We start from the raw sequence: 14260 nt of genomic DNA on the forward strand, positions 1-14260 counted from the left end.
TCTCTCAATACATATTTATTGATCACTGAGCCAGGCACCAATTTTAATCTGGGATTCTTCTGGCCCCATATTGCTTCTGTTCCCAAGGCATGAAAGGTGTTTTCTCAAAGGTTAATAAAATCTGCAACTTTGCTTAAGCCTTTGAGTGGTTTTATTGGCCTCTTTTTCTCTGAAATTTGCATTTTCTCATTCCTGCGTGCCAACAGCAAAGAGTTAAGTGAGTTGCATTGATTATTTAGTTATAGAAATACTAACCTCATTAGAATGCCTTGTTGCCTAACCAGAGTCCCAGCTTTCTTGGATCATGGTGCCTTTCAGTAACTTTTCATGGTGCCCTTAGGCCAAAAGGAAGAAATAACAGTTCTGTTTATTAAGAAATTAGGTTCAAACAACTTAAGAATTTGTGCCCTAACAACTTGACAGCCCTCTGAACCAACAATATACATAAATTGAAAGAAAAATAATGTATTTTCATTCCATTCTTAAATCATCATAATTACTAATAAAGTATATGCATCTATTGGACACTGCACAGCTTCTTAAACCTTGGAATCAGATGGGACACCACTACTTTATCTCCCTTTCCAGATAGATTTTTTTCCTCCACATTAATTTTTGCACAGTGCTTTTTATCACAGCATCTGCTAAAACCCCAATTTTGCAAAGATATGAAATGACTGCAAGGAATGTACCATGGTCTATGAGCTCCCTCACACTAGTGCTTTGCATAGTGTTCAACCATTGAGCCTTGCTGTGGTTGTCCAAAAAATGTGATGCCCCTGTGATTTTGCTGCCACACCCTGGGGTGTCATGGTATACAGTTTGGGAACCATAGGTCCAAACTTTTTATATTTGAGTAAAGATTCCCTAAGGTCCTTGAATTGCTTCGTGTAAATTCAAGGAAAACAACCTTTTTATGTATTTGTCTGCTGGTTATCAGATTTTGTAGCATTACTAAACTTCAGACCTAAATATAGAGACTTATAAGGATTAAATGAACTAGGAACGTATAGCTCCTAGAACAGCACCTGATTTTCTATAAGTGATGTTGTGGCTGCTATTATACTGTTCTTATGGTTATTGTTAGTGTTGCAGAGCTACTTTGTATGGTCTGCGTCCGGTTTTGGAGGTTTCTGTTAAGATCTCTAAGATCTTAAGCTTAGTGTGTGGGATTTCTGGAAATGGAATAAGTGAACCCTAGCTATTCATTAAACCAGAAAATGGTCATTTATTACGCCGGTTGATAGGCATGACTTAACTCAGCGAGTGTCCCTTGGAGATGTTTGCTCAAGCCGAGATTGAATCTGGCCTGATGACCCCTTTGCCATTTCAGGGTTTGGTGCTAACTCGTCTTGGTTCCGTTTAGCTTGTTTTCATTGACTTGTATGCAGTTAATGTCCAGATCTCTCTGGAAGATGTTAATCTGAATCAGCCATCATTTCATTCCCATTTCTATTTTACTGATTAATCTAGAGTGTGAACCGGTTGGCAATGGAAACAAGAAAAGTAATGAAAGGAAATCATTCCAGAAAGACGGCTGCATTTGTCCGGGTATGTTCTAAAGATAAGACTCACAGACTTTGAACTCCAGTGGGCTGTTTCTTTTGCAAGTTTCTGAATTGCTATTCCCAGAAAATGATTAAGGGTGGTTTAGTATTGATTTTCTGGATTTTTCCTTGCATATCTCTGACTGATCAATTTTCTTAATGCTTTCAAAAGAAATGATCAAAGGAGTCTGAATTTTGATACATGTTATGGGGAGGTGGTTGAGAAATGGATTTGCAATTTTGTGTGCCAGCTGAACTATCTCTGGCTTGTGCCTGTAACTGGAAGGCCTAGTACCTTTTTTCCCTCTTGATAAATTCCCAACTTCGAAAGAAATTTGTTTCTTGAGTATGCTGCTCAAAATATTATCAAAGCGATACCTATCCATGCTTTAAAAAAAAATCATACTAAAAAGATTACAGTGAAAAATAAGCATTCCGGCCCTGCCCTTTCTCACCATATACCTCTCTCCTCAGAGTCAACCACCTCAAACTCTTTTTAGCAAATTCTTCTTCAAATTACCTATGTATCTTTTAACTAATTGGTTTTAACAGCCGCTTCTTTAACTTATCAGTATTAGGTGTTATCTATTTACTTCCTGCGACGATGGATGAGGATTTATTTTTCATACACCATTACTCTCCTTGGTTGCCCCTCTCCCTCCTCCCAAAGAGGCAGATACAGCAGAAGCAAGGGGGAGAAATTGGGGTTCCTAATGGGGAGATTAATTATTTTAGCGTTTTTACTTGAAAATATATGGTGCATGAAAACAAGAGTATTAATCCATTGTGATGGCATTGCCATGTAACCTGCCGTTTCTCCCCTTTCTTCTAGGCCTGCGTCGCCTACTGCTTCATTACCATTCCCTCCCTGGTGGGAATCTTCAGCCGCCTCAACCTCTACCTGCATTCTGGTCAGGTGGCCTTGGCCAACCAGTGCCTCTCCCAAGGTGAGCCCATCACTCACTCTCTCCTCTCCTCTGCTCTCAGACACTTCCTGGCTCCTTAGGAAAGCGGACTCAGCAGTATGTGGATATGTGTGTGTGAGTGTGTAGAGAGAATCCTTTAAGGAGGAAAGAAAGAAAGAAGTGATCAACAAGTGATGAGTTTTAAATCTGTTTCTTTAGTAGGAAGCACCTCGGACACACACACATTTATAGAGTCAGACAGATTACAGAGCATGGGTAATTTCCTGTAAGGACCTTCCTAAATCTGTCTCAGGCAGGCCAGGTCAGGTGGCTCAGACATCCCTAGAGAGTTTTAGAAGTTAAGACTGCTTATTCACAGCAGATTCAAGTTTATTTGTTGTTTTCAATGTTCATTTGTTTAAAACCCCAGAGATACAGGTGTAGAGTCTAATCAGTAGAGAATGAAGACTCTACAGCTTGCTATTAGGTATAAAAATTTCTGCCCAAGATCCGTTTCTGTACGAGGTACAGAGCTCTCCTGGAACCAGGATCATGCGAGTGGTTATTTAGGAGGCGATCCCAGTGAGTGTCAGTAGGGTGAGGGGGAGGGGAGACCGGGAAGGGAAGGACGTCAGCAAAGGGTGCATTGGTGGGTGGGTTAGCGCTGTGGGAAGCTGGGGTCCTTCCCACTGAGGCCTCGGTGTCACCAAAGTCTTCAAACATGATTGCTATACAGGAACCTTTTCAATCTCTGCTTGGTTTTGCTGTAGACTCCTGGGCGCTCTAGTAGCCTCCCAGCGCATTTGGGATTAAACCAGACGCCTTGGCTGAAGTCCCTATGTGGTCTGGTGCCTTCCGGCCTTCTGTCCTCATCTTAACACCACGCTTTAGCCACACCGGCTTTTTTCTGTTCTTTGAACATACTAAGCTGTCTTCCAGTTCAGAGCCTTTGCACTTGCTGTTCCCTCTTTCTAGAATGATCTCACCCCCAGATATTTGCATTTTTTAAAATTACTAGGCCAGAGATGAGAATCAAGCCTCACCTCTTCCAGGGTCCTTTCCTGTCCACTCTAGCTAAAGTAGCTGCATCTCCCCAGTCACGCTCGTGCCATCCTCCTCTTGTCCTCATTGCATTTACCTTGTTCTGATGCTTTCCTACTGTGTGTGTTTGTTTACTTATTGTCTGGGCACCCCCTTTCCCCACGAGGACTGCAAGTCCCACAAGAGCAGGTATGTCCTCATTATTTGTCAGTAAACATGGAACTTTCTCCTAGTGCCTGCTTTGCTAAGGATGATGGGTTTGCAGGAAACAAAACAAAAATTAACAGCCACTGCCAAAACCCCAGTGATGTGCAAAATGAAGATTAGATTAGCTTAATTAATTAGATTAAATTAATGTTAGGAAATTTTAAATCTTATAAACTGGTTCCCTCTTAAAAAGTTCAGGAGTAGTAGACCCACGTGGGGATCCCTGAGTTTGTTGTCACCTGTAACATTAAGAATGGGTTGTGAGCTGCAGATACCAGAGCTGTGAGCTGCACGTGGAGGCCCTGCAAGCCTAGATCTTTCTTCTCCCAACTTGCTTCATGCTATTTTTTGTTTTCAAAAAAGCAAAACAAATTCTTAAGCTAAATAAAGATTTGCTGCTCCCAAGAACTGTTGGAGGAGAGCTGGGAATGACAGTTTCCCTGCTGGGATGCCCTCGGTCCACACCCAGAGATAAGTAGAATCAGAGCAGACTGGTACCCGGGTGTGGGCAGTCAGCGCCCCCTGTGTTAGGGCTCTGGACTCCTCCTCTGCCTCCCCTGCACTTTAAGCTGCAGCAGGGCGGGCAGGAATGTGGAGCCCACTTCATGCTTAATAATTTATCTGATGATTTTGCTCAAGTCTCTAAGTGCTGTGGTGCTAAACCGTAAAAGGCTGTTGTTTTTCTGAAGGCCACATGCAGCAGTTGCTGGCCAAAATAAATAATACATTCAATTACTGAGAATGGGAAGGCTAAATATAAATTAAATGAAGCTTGTGGAAGTGGGCCACTTTGGTTTGTTTGCCTCCTTAAACGTCCCCCCTCTCAGCTGGTTATAAAACATCCCCTCCCCGCTATTCATTTTCTAGCCTCCCTTGATCCAGCCTCGGCTGTATCTTTTTTATCAGGCTGTGGCTTTGCCAGGGCTGGCTCAGCCCAACAAGTAAACTCCCATTGAACTCGCAGCCAGGCCACCGTGGAATGCTGACGAAGGCTTATTATGGGGAGGCCCAGTTCTGGTCCTTTGGACACACTGGCTCAGCGTGTAGACTGGATCATGCGGGGATTTGGTCTAGGGTCACCCATTGCCCCAGATATTTAGGAGAAATGAAGGACTTGCAAATCAGTTGTTTGATCAAGTGCTTCTGACCTAGATGTGGCCCAGAGATGCCTCTTCACTGTCACTGGATAGCTCCTTGCCCTTGTTTGTCAGTGGTTCTTTCTGGAAGGTTACCACCAGGCCACAGCAAGAGCAGATTCCTTCCCCTTTATTTTTATCTTGGTTCCTTTATCTTTACAGTTTCTAACCTCAGAAAGGAAGATGTTTTACAACGGAAGTAATGTTAAAGGTGGGTCTTGAAAGAAGAGCATTTGTTTATCAGGGAAGGGCTATGGGGAAGGGGAGAAGGAATAGTTGGCCTTCCAGGTAGAGGAGATGGCCTGAGCAAAGGCATGGACGTGTGAGATTACATGATGTGTTAGGAATAAGGCCCTAATGAATGGTGAGTTTCACGTCTTCTGAATGCAGTGGTCCCAATCCTGATTCTGCTACTTGTGAGTTGGATGCCCTTGGACAAATTGGCCATATGGTGCCTCAGTTTTTCCATCTGTAAAGTGGAGATGATGGCAGTGGTTCCTGTCTGTGGTGGATTAAATGAGATAACATACTTGGAGCACTCGGCCCACTGGCGCACAGTAGCGACTCAGTAAATATTAACTTAGTATAACCGTCTCTCAAAAGATGAAAGTATGCCTTGGAGTTCAGGAGCTAACTGTAGACAATGCAGCTCTGCAGTCTCAGAGTTCTGAAAGCCAGTTCTCATACTCAGAACCTTGGAAAATCTGCAGGAAAGCTGATCTTCAGTTCAAGATAAACCTGCTGAATTATCCTGAAAAAAACAGATCTGCAGTTCCTCCGAAGAAGAAACAATAGTGAGAACAATTAAAGCAAGATAGTGGTAAAAAGAACGGTTTTTGTTCTTATCATTAATAATAGTGCTTTTCCCTCCTACAGAATTCTTTTCCCCTCCTTTTATTTGAAAAATTTTTCTTCTTCCAGTTTTATTGAGATATGACATACAGTGCTGTATAAGTTTAAAGTGTACAGCATAATGATTTGACTTACCTACAGCATGAACTGATGAGCACAGTTAAGTTTAGTGAATGTCCATCATCTCATATAGGTACAAAGTTAAAGAAATGTTAAGAAGTACCTTTTCCTTGTGATGAGAACTCTTAGGATTTACTCTCTTAGCTTTCATATATAACATACAGCAGTGTTCATTATATTTATCATGTTGTACATTACATCCCTGGTACTTAGTTATCTTATAAGTGGAAGTTTATTCCTTTTTACTGCCTTCATCCAATTCCTCCCCCCCCGTCCCTCACCTCTGGTAACCACAAATCTGACCTATTTTTCTAGGAGTTTGTTTGGTTTTTTTGAAGTATAATTGACCTGTAACACAATGTAGTGATTTGACATTTCTCTACATTTCAAAATGATCACCGTCATAAGTCTAGTTATGATATGACACCATATGAAGATATTACATCGTTATTGACTGTATTCCCTACACTGTGTATTTCATACCCGTGACTCATTTACTTTGCATCTGGGAGGTTGTACCTCTTAATCTCCCTCACCTATTTCTCTCCTTCCCCCTCCCTCTTCCTCTCTGGCAACCACCTGTTTCTCTTTTATGTTTGACTCAAACTGTTTCTCTTTTATGTTTGTTCATTTGTTTTGTTTTTTAGATTCTACCTATTTCCCCCCCTTTTTTTAAATTAAATTAAATTAAATTTTTGTATACAGCAGGTTCTTATTAGTCATCCATTTTATACACATCAGTGTATACATGTCAATCCCAGTCTCCCAATTCATCACGCCACCACTACCCCCCACCGCTTTCCACCCTTGGTTCCCCCCCTTTAAAAATGTACTTTCTTTTGCTTATTTTTTGCATCTTCATCTTGGAGAGCTGTGCTCCCAAGCCATGTCTTAAGGAAAAGCCCCAAACAAAAGTTAGGTCAGGTTCTCCTGTAAGACGTATTATCCTCACACTATGCACTTTTCCTTCATTGTACTTATCACCATTGTTGTTTAACAAGTAAATGCGTACAGAATTGTCTGCTTCTCTCCCCTGAAGAGTGTCAGCTCCATGCGGTCTCATCTGTCTTAGTCACTGTGCTGTGCCTGCCTCCTGGCACATTCCTCACGCGTGGGTGCTCAGTAAATGTTTAAGGAATGAATGGTACCGCATGATAATAGTGGTTGAGAACTCTTTATAATATTGATGAATGTAAAATGGTACCAAACCTTTCATGGTAGGGACCTAACTCCTAAGCAACCTAAGTGTTCAGAAGAGTCTCATCAAAGTCCTCTTGGTAGGTTTTAAATAATTGATTTTCCTATTTATAGAAAAAAGGAAACAAGGTAGGTTCAAACATATGCCGAGGCTCATAGACACGTTACATGGAGCTGTTGTGCTGGTTTGATTTGTGAGGAACACGGGGGCGCCCGGAAGAAAGGCTAAAGCCTGCTATTATGAAGCCCACTGGCTGCCGTGAACTGTTACTGCTGATGGAGGAGGCCAGGGCAATAGAATGGAGGAGAAAAATAATTTTGTATTTCCTCCTTTTGGAGAGTAAGGAGTAGCTTGTGATGGAGAAAAATGGTCTCTATCCACTTACCAAGTCTTTGGGGTTTATGCTTAAGGTCATATTTACTTGTTCTGTTGACAAACCATCTTCTGAAGAATGTGATTGATGTGACTTTTCTCAAACCTCGAGGCCTCTCTGGTGATTATGGACAAAGTATTGGACTGGCCAAAAAGTTCCTTTGGTTTTTTAAGTAAAAATAAAAGACACATTTTTCATTTTTACCAAGAACTTTATTGAGCAACGTATTCACCGTTTTGTTTCACTACCTTCTGCCATCATTCAGGCAACTTCATAATTCCGTCTTCCCAAAACTTTTTATCTTTTTGAGCAAAGAACTCTTCCAGGTGCCTTTTACAGTCTTCCAGGGAATTGAAATTTTTTCCATTAAGAGAATTTTGTAAAGACCGAAATAAATGGAAATCCAAAGGTGCAATGTCTGGTGAATATGGTGAATGAATCAGAACTTCCCAGCCAAGCTGTAACAGTTTTTGCCTGGTCATCAAAGAAACACGCGGTCTTACGTTATCCTGATGGAAGATGTTGCGTTTTCTGTTGACTAATTCCGGATGCTTTTCGTCGTGTGCTGCTTTCAGTTGGTCTAATTGGGAGCAGTACTTGTTGGAATTAATCATTTCGCTTTCCAGAAGGAGCTCATAATAGAGGACTCCCGTCTAATCCCACCGTATAAACAACATCACCTTCTTTGGATGAAGACCGGCCTTTGGTGTGCTTGGTGATGGTTCATTTCACTTGCCCCACGATCTCTTCCATTCCACATTATTGTACAGTATCCACTTTTCATCGCCCATCACAATTTGTTTTAAAAACGGAATGTTTTTGTAACATTTAAGTACAGAATCGCATGCGGAAATACGGTTAAGAAGGTTTTTTTCGCTTAACTTATGTGGAAGCCAAATATCAAAGCGATTCACATAATCAAGCTGGTGCAAATGACTTTCAGTGCTTGATTTGTATATTTTGAGTAGGTCGGCTATCTCCCGCGTAGTATAACGTTGATTGTTCTCAATTAATGTCTTGATTTGATCGCTGTCAACTTCAACTGGTCTACCTGACCGTGGAGCATCGTCCAGTGAGAAATCTCCAGTACGAAACTTTGCAACCCACTTTCGACATGTTGGATCAGTCACAGCACCTTCTCCATACACTGCACAAATCTTTTTGTGCGTTGCAGTTGTGTTTTTACCTTTCTTGAAATAATAAAGCATAATATGCCAAAAACGTTGCTTTTTTTCTTCCATCTTCAATATTAAAATAGCTACATAAAAATTCACCAGTTTTGATAAGATTTTTTTAAAACGCAAGCTGATATGTCAGCTGTCACAATACAATCTAAAAAAATTGTTTCAAATGAAGTTAAAGACAAGTAAGCGCTACTAGAGCCATCTTATGGAAAAAACCAAATGAACCTTTTGGCCAACCCAATAGGTTAATTTTGCTGTAACAGTTCACAGGTGGGCAGATGGCATGAAGCTTGTTGCCCACATTCATGTCTGAACACGCATGATCCATCCACCTTAGGGGAGGTAAGGGCAGGGATGGGGAACCCACAGGAAAGGAGCAGGGGTGAGTCTCCCCCTTAAGTTCACTGAACTCCTTATGGTTGTAAACGCCTACGATTTGCTTCCTCCTGCCAGCAATTCTTGGCCACTTTTTACATGCAAGCCACTGTGCCGAGCATTGTGCTGAAACAGGAATGCACTTACAGGGACTTCCTGCTAGCAAGGGGGAGCGGATATGTTTACAGTGATTCAAAGCAGCACATGATAAATGTCATGCAAGATGTTCATAAAATGTACCAGGGAATTTTAGGGAAGAGAGAAATGACCCTTGGCTTGGAAGAGGAAGTAAAAAAAAATGCTTCTTAAAAGAGGTGGAATTGAAAAACGTGGAAGGTAAAGGGGATCTATATATGCTGAAGTGAGGCAGAGGACATTCTAGCCTAAGCAACGGCAAGAGCAAAGGCCTAGAGGCTGGAAAAATGGTGCATCTGGAAGGAATGAGTGGGAGATCAAGTTAGGAAGGTAGTTTGGAGACTAATTGTTGAGAGAACTGAATTCCCGGCAAAACAGTTTAGTTTTATTCAGTACATAATATTTGCTGGGTGGCTGATCTTCTTGTTACTGAGGAGGAAACTGAAGCTCAGAGGTGTGACATGACTTGCCCAGGAGCATCTAGCTAATAAGTGACTTCAAGTGCTCTCTCCACCACTGCTTCTCTATAGTTAGGTTAGTTCCTCTAAATGATAATCCAGTGTTTTATTTCTAACCCTCGGTGTGTGTGGTTGCTAGAGACCAGTTATTATAGATTGAACATTAGATAAACTTATTTAGGAGACAATCAGAATTAAGATAAGGAATGCCTAATCCTTTCTGCTTAGGGAAATCTAAGCTTAATATCCACAGAAGAACTTCACAACCTCCTGTGAGCTACTGCAGGGACGGCAGGAAGGTGTGTCATCCCTGCAGTATCCCAGAGATGTGAGTCAGGTGACACGTGGGCTGAGCATGCTTGGCTCAGAGAGAGGCCTTGCTGATCAGAGATAAAAGAGGGAGAGCGTACAGGCACCTCTTATGGTGCTGCTGAAACTGAGAAGTCGTCTGTATGTCTGAGTGGACTTTCCACATTAAGTGTCGACATTCTGCATAAATCAGGTGGCAGAATCAAGGTTAGATTAATGCTTAATTGTTACCAATGACAGCTTAATGAATGAGGTATTTAATTGTCCCTAGGCATTCATATTTCTTTAAATCTTGCTCTATACACAAATCACCAAAATAGTGGTCCTTAAATCCTCAAACTTAATTCCTATAATAACAGGCTCTATTATAAAAACACAGTTTTAGTAATAAAGAGTATTGAGTCTCTATGAATAACTTGCTTATGGATAATAACTTGGCCATTTAGACTATGAGGCTTTACCCAAAGACACCCCTATCACTTGGTGACAGCACATCTTCATGGCAGACTGCCTTAGTCTCTTTGGGCTGCTGTAACAAAAATACCATAGACTGGGTGGCTTAATCAACAGACATTTGTTGCTCACAGTTCTAAAGGCTGGAAGTCCAAGATCAAGCTACTGGCGGATTCAGTGTCTGGTGAGGACTTCTAGTTCACAGACTGTCTTCTTGCTATGTCCTCCCATGGCAGAAGGGATAAGGAGCTCTCTGGGGTCCCTTTTATAAGGGCACTAATCTATTCAAGAGGGCTATACCCTCATGACCTAATCACCTCCCAAAGGCCCCACCTCCTAATACCATCACATTGGGGTTTAGGATTTTAACCTATGAATTGGTGGGGGGTAAACATTTAGTCCACAACACAAAGTTTGAGAGAGTAGGCTATTCCCTGATGTTGCATTTTATACAGTAGTTTCCACTATATAGATATAGAATCCAAACCTAATGGAAAATGTTGAAAACTGGTGAAGATGTTTAGCAATGGGGTTGATAGAACTTGAGAGAGTGAATAGTACTTTTAGCCTGAACCCTGCTTTAATAAGGTATGTTCAAGGGATGGGAGTCTTTCAACCACTCATGACATTTTGTTTTAAGAAATGTGATGTTTCCTTTCCTGGAGTTCCCTGGATTAGGACAGTTGTCCTTCTGAGTTGTCCAGGAGGGCATATGATGGCTGAAGGTCTGGGAATGGGGTGGAGTGGATTACTGTGAGGTCTTGTTTAGCCTGGGAGTTTATGACTCTGACAAGTAGTAAAGATTTCCATCAGCGCTGACCTAATGCGTTATTTAAAAAATAAAACGCTACCTCTGAAGGTGGTCTGGGTTATCACTTCTTGACCGTCTCTTATGATTCATGTACTGAATCGCCTTCTATATCAACAAATACCAAGGACACAGAAGGATGAACTTACTCTCAGAGATCACAGTTAAATCTGAGTTTTATCATGTATGGAGCGCATTTAAATCTTAATTTTTATTTTAATATTTCATGCGCATTTGAAAAAAATTCTAACAATACAGAAATGTAGATCTTAAAGAAAATAAAAAGCCTCCAAATAAAGTCACCAGTAATCCACCCTGTCTCCTCACCTCTAAAAAATATCCACTGTTCACAGTTAGTATATTTCTCTTGATTTTTTTCTTCTATATATGCGTTAAAAAATACGCTTTCATTCTCATATGCTGTCTGCCTCTTTCCTCTGCTCTTCTCTCCTACCCATCTGTCTATATTCTTACATAAATACGCACTCCCCCCACCTCAGAAACGGGAATGTGTCTTCCCTAGTGTTTTTCAATTTGCTTTTTTTGCTTATCTTGGCCTCTCCACTTAATAGTTTGGCATTATCTTGCCTCCCTTTCTTTATGCATCTACCTAAATATATATATATTTTTTTTCTTGTTAAAACTAGGATCATAATGTATGCAGTTGTATAACATTTTATACTTAACATATCATAGATATCTGTATTATACATCAAAACATATCAACGTACCTTATTTTCTTTATTAGCTATATCATTTCTATGGTGTGGCAGTACAATAATTTCTTTAACTAGTCTCTTATGGTCGGGTTGTTTTCAGTTTTTCTCCAATCGAGCTGAGTTGATACAAAATACCTTCATCTAAGGAGAACCATTGGCCCAGTTGTTTACAGTAGCTAGGCAGCATAGGTAATCCAGATAATCCCAACATACCTAGTTTACTTAGTACCTTCAACTGAGCCCTTATTTTCAGCTTCTCCCAGGGTTTGCTAGTGACATATATCTTGGTGACCATTCTGTAGTTTTAGTGGCTTTGTGTTTTGGGTGTGTTTGATTTCTTCATGTCCTGAGGTTTCTAGAATATCATCCTCCTTTCATGTTCTGCAGACCCTTTGAAACTGCCCAGATTGGGAAACAGGAAAACCTGAAATCTCAGACAGAAAATTATCTAAAGTTCTGTGATAATGGTCTAACAAGCCTCCCTGGCCCTTACTCACTGTATATGTGAAATGATGAGGTAGCCTGCCCTGGCTGAATTTCATTATTACTGACTACCTCTGTTTTTTTCTGGCTGAATGTCTCCAGATTAAACCTTTCAGAATGTGCCATTTGCTGTTGGAAAGTCATATTCTGCATTTAGCTGAAGGATTTAGAACAATTTTTCTCAAACCTGTTGAATCATAAAATTCACCGGAGAAGCTTGTTTAAAAAAAAAAATGGATCAATTGATTAAGATGGTAAATTTTATGTTACGTGCCTTTTACCTCTTAAAAAAAAATTGGAAGAAAAAAGGAAATGGACCAGATTCCACTTTGTAGCTATAAAAGAGAATGAAGATGTACTTTATATGCATGATAGATTAATCTCCAAGACATGTTGTTAAGTGGTGGGGGAGGAGTTGCAAAATGGTGTCTACCATATATTAACTCTGCAGAAAGAGAAGGAAAGAAAGGGAAAATGTATTTGTTTCTGTACACTTAGAAGCATACCCAAGCAGCAGGTAATCTTCTTTGCCTCTGGGAAGGGAAACTGGATGCCAGGGACTGGAGTGAGGAGTGTTACCTTTGGAATTTTAAATCATGTGACTCTGTTACCTATTCAAAGATAAATATTTTTTTAAAGTTAGATTTCCGAGTCTCTATCGTGGATAGTCTGGTTTAATACATTTAAGGTGGGGCCTGGGAACCCATATATATTTTTTAAATAACAGCTTTATTGAGACATGATTCATGTATCATAAAATCCATCCTTTTAAAGTGTACAGCTCAGTGGTTTTTAGTATATTCAGAGTTGTGTGATCATCGTCACTAATTACAGAATATTTCCACCTCCCCAAAAGAAAACCCCGAATCCATTAAGCAGTCGCTCCCCGTTCCCCCTCCCACAAGCTTCCCACAGCCACCAATCTCCTTTTTGTTTTGATGGATTTGCCCATTCCAGTCATTTCATGTAAATGGAATCTTACAATGCAGATCTTTTATGACTGGCTCCACTCATTTAGCACAGTGATTTCAAGGTTCACCCATATTGTCGCGTGTATGCACGCACATATGCCGCATCCATGTAGAATTGGAGGAACTGCCAAATTATTTTGCGAGTGGCTTTACCACGTTCCATTCCCATCAGCAATGTTTGGGGGCCTGGGAACCTGTGTTTTCACAAGGATCTTGATGATTCTTATGCTCAAGCAATTTTGGAAAACACCGTCTCCAAGAGTAGCCCAGCCCCTCTTACTGTGGCTGTTTGTCTTCCACCCAGAGCCCAGAAGCACTGAAGGACGTGTTGATCACTGTGCGGAGAACCGCCGCAGAACGCCTCTCTGCAGAGCAGTCAGCACCCCAAGAAAAAGGATCTTAAACAGAACGAACTCTGGGGTGAGGTCAGCCAGGCTTGAGTGGGGTTTTTTGTTTGTTTTAATTTTTTTTTAAGATGGAATATTGCAAAGAAATCTAGCCGTTCCTTGAAACCTCAGAAGAGGAGGAATGCATAGCATGGGGAAGCCAGTGCATAGATTGATACATGCTTTTTCCTTCCCCCAGTGGAACAAGGATAATAGTCTTTATGAATTGGAATCTGATTTCTCCTTTTTCTAGAAGTCTTTTTTAAAAAAAACAGTGTAACCCATTTTATCTGTAATTGTCTTCTGTGACTTTTAATAGCCACAAGTAAAGTGTTAGGTGCTGTAGGGTATATAGAAATAGAAATATAATGTACACGTGAAACATATAATGTTATAAACCAACTTCAATTTTTAAAAAATGTTTTATGATATTGGCATGATTATTCTGAACTCTAAACTATGAGGAAAAACTGTTTTCATACACAGTAGGATTTGAGTTCTAATTACTAAGACAAAATTGAAAAGTCTCCCAGACAAGATTTTATATATGGGGCAAGTCTTCTGAGGATAGAAATAAAAATCTGCTTTGGAACATTTCCT

The 14260-nt window shown here is 40.6% G+C and overlaps 1 protein-coding gene and 1 long non-coding RNA gene across 5 annotated transcripts in view; one reads left to right on the forward strand and one right to left on the reverse strand.

The window, feature by feature from the left end:
- Positions 1–14260, forward strand: part of VPS35L (VPS35 endosomal protein sorting factor like) — a 119840-nt gene that overhangs the window by 78357 nt on the left and 27223 nt on the right. For 3 of the 4 annotated variants that reach the window (XM_082430979.1, XM_082430978.1, XM_082430977.1), the window contains exons 25-26: positions 1474–1551; positions 2380–2494. In XM_082430979.1, coding sequence (XP_082287105.1) covers positions 1474–1551; positions 2380–2494 — 193 coding nt within the window. Of the gene's footprint in view, positions 1–1473; positions 1552–2379; positions 2495–13578; positions 13695–14260 lie in introns of all 4 variants that reach the window. The other variant, XR_014254981.1, reaches the window with a different exon arrangement.
- Positions 1–14260, reverse strand: part of LOC309645695 — a 331483-nt gene that overhangs the window by 9738 nt on the left and 307485 nt on the right. The gene's annotated exons all lie outside the window — the stretch shown is intronic.

The sequence above is a fragment of the Balaenoptera physalus genome, assembly GCF_965194825.1.
Source record: "Balaenoptera physalus genome assembly, chromosome: 16".
NCBI lineage: Eukaryota > Metazoa > Chordata > Mammalia > Artiodactyla > Balaenopteridae > Balaenoptera > Balaenoptera physalus.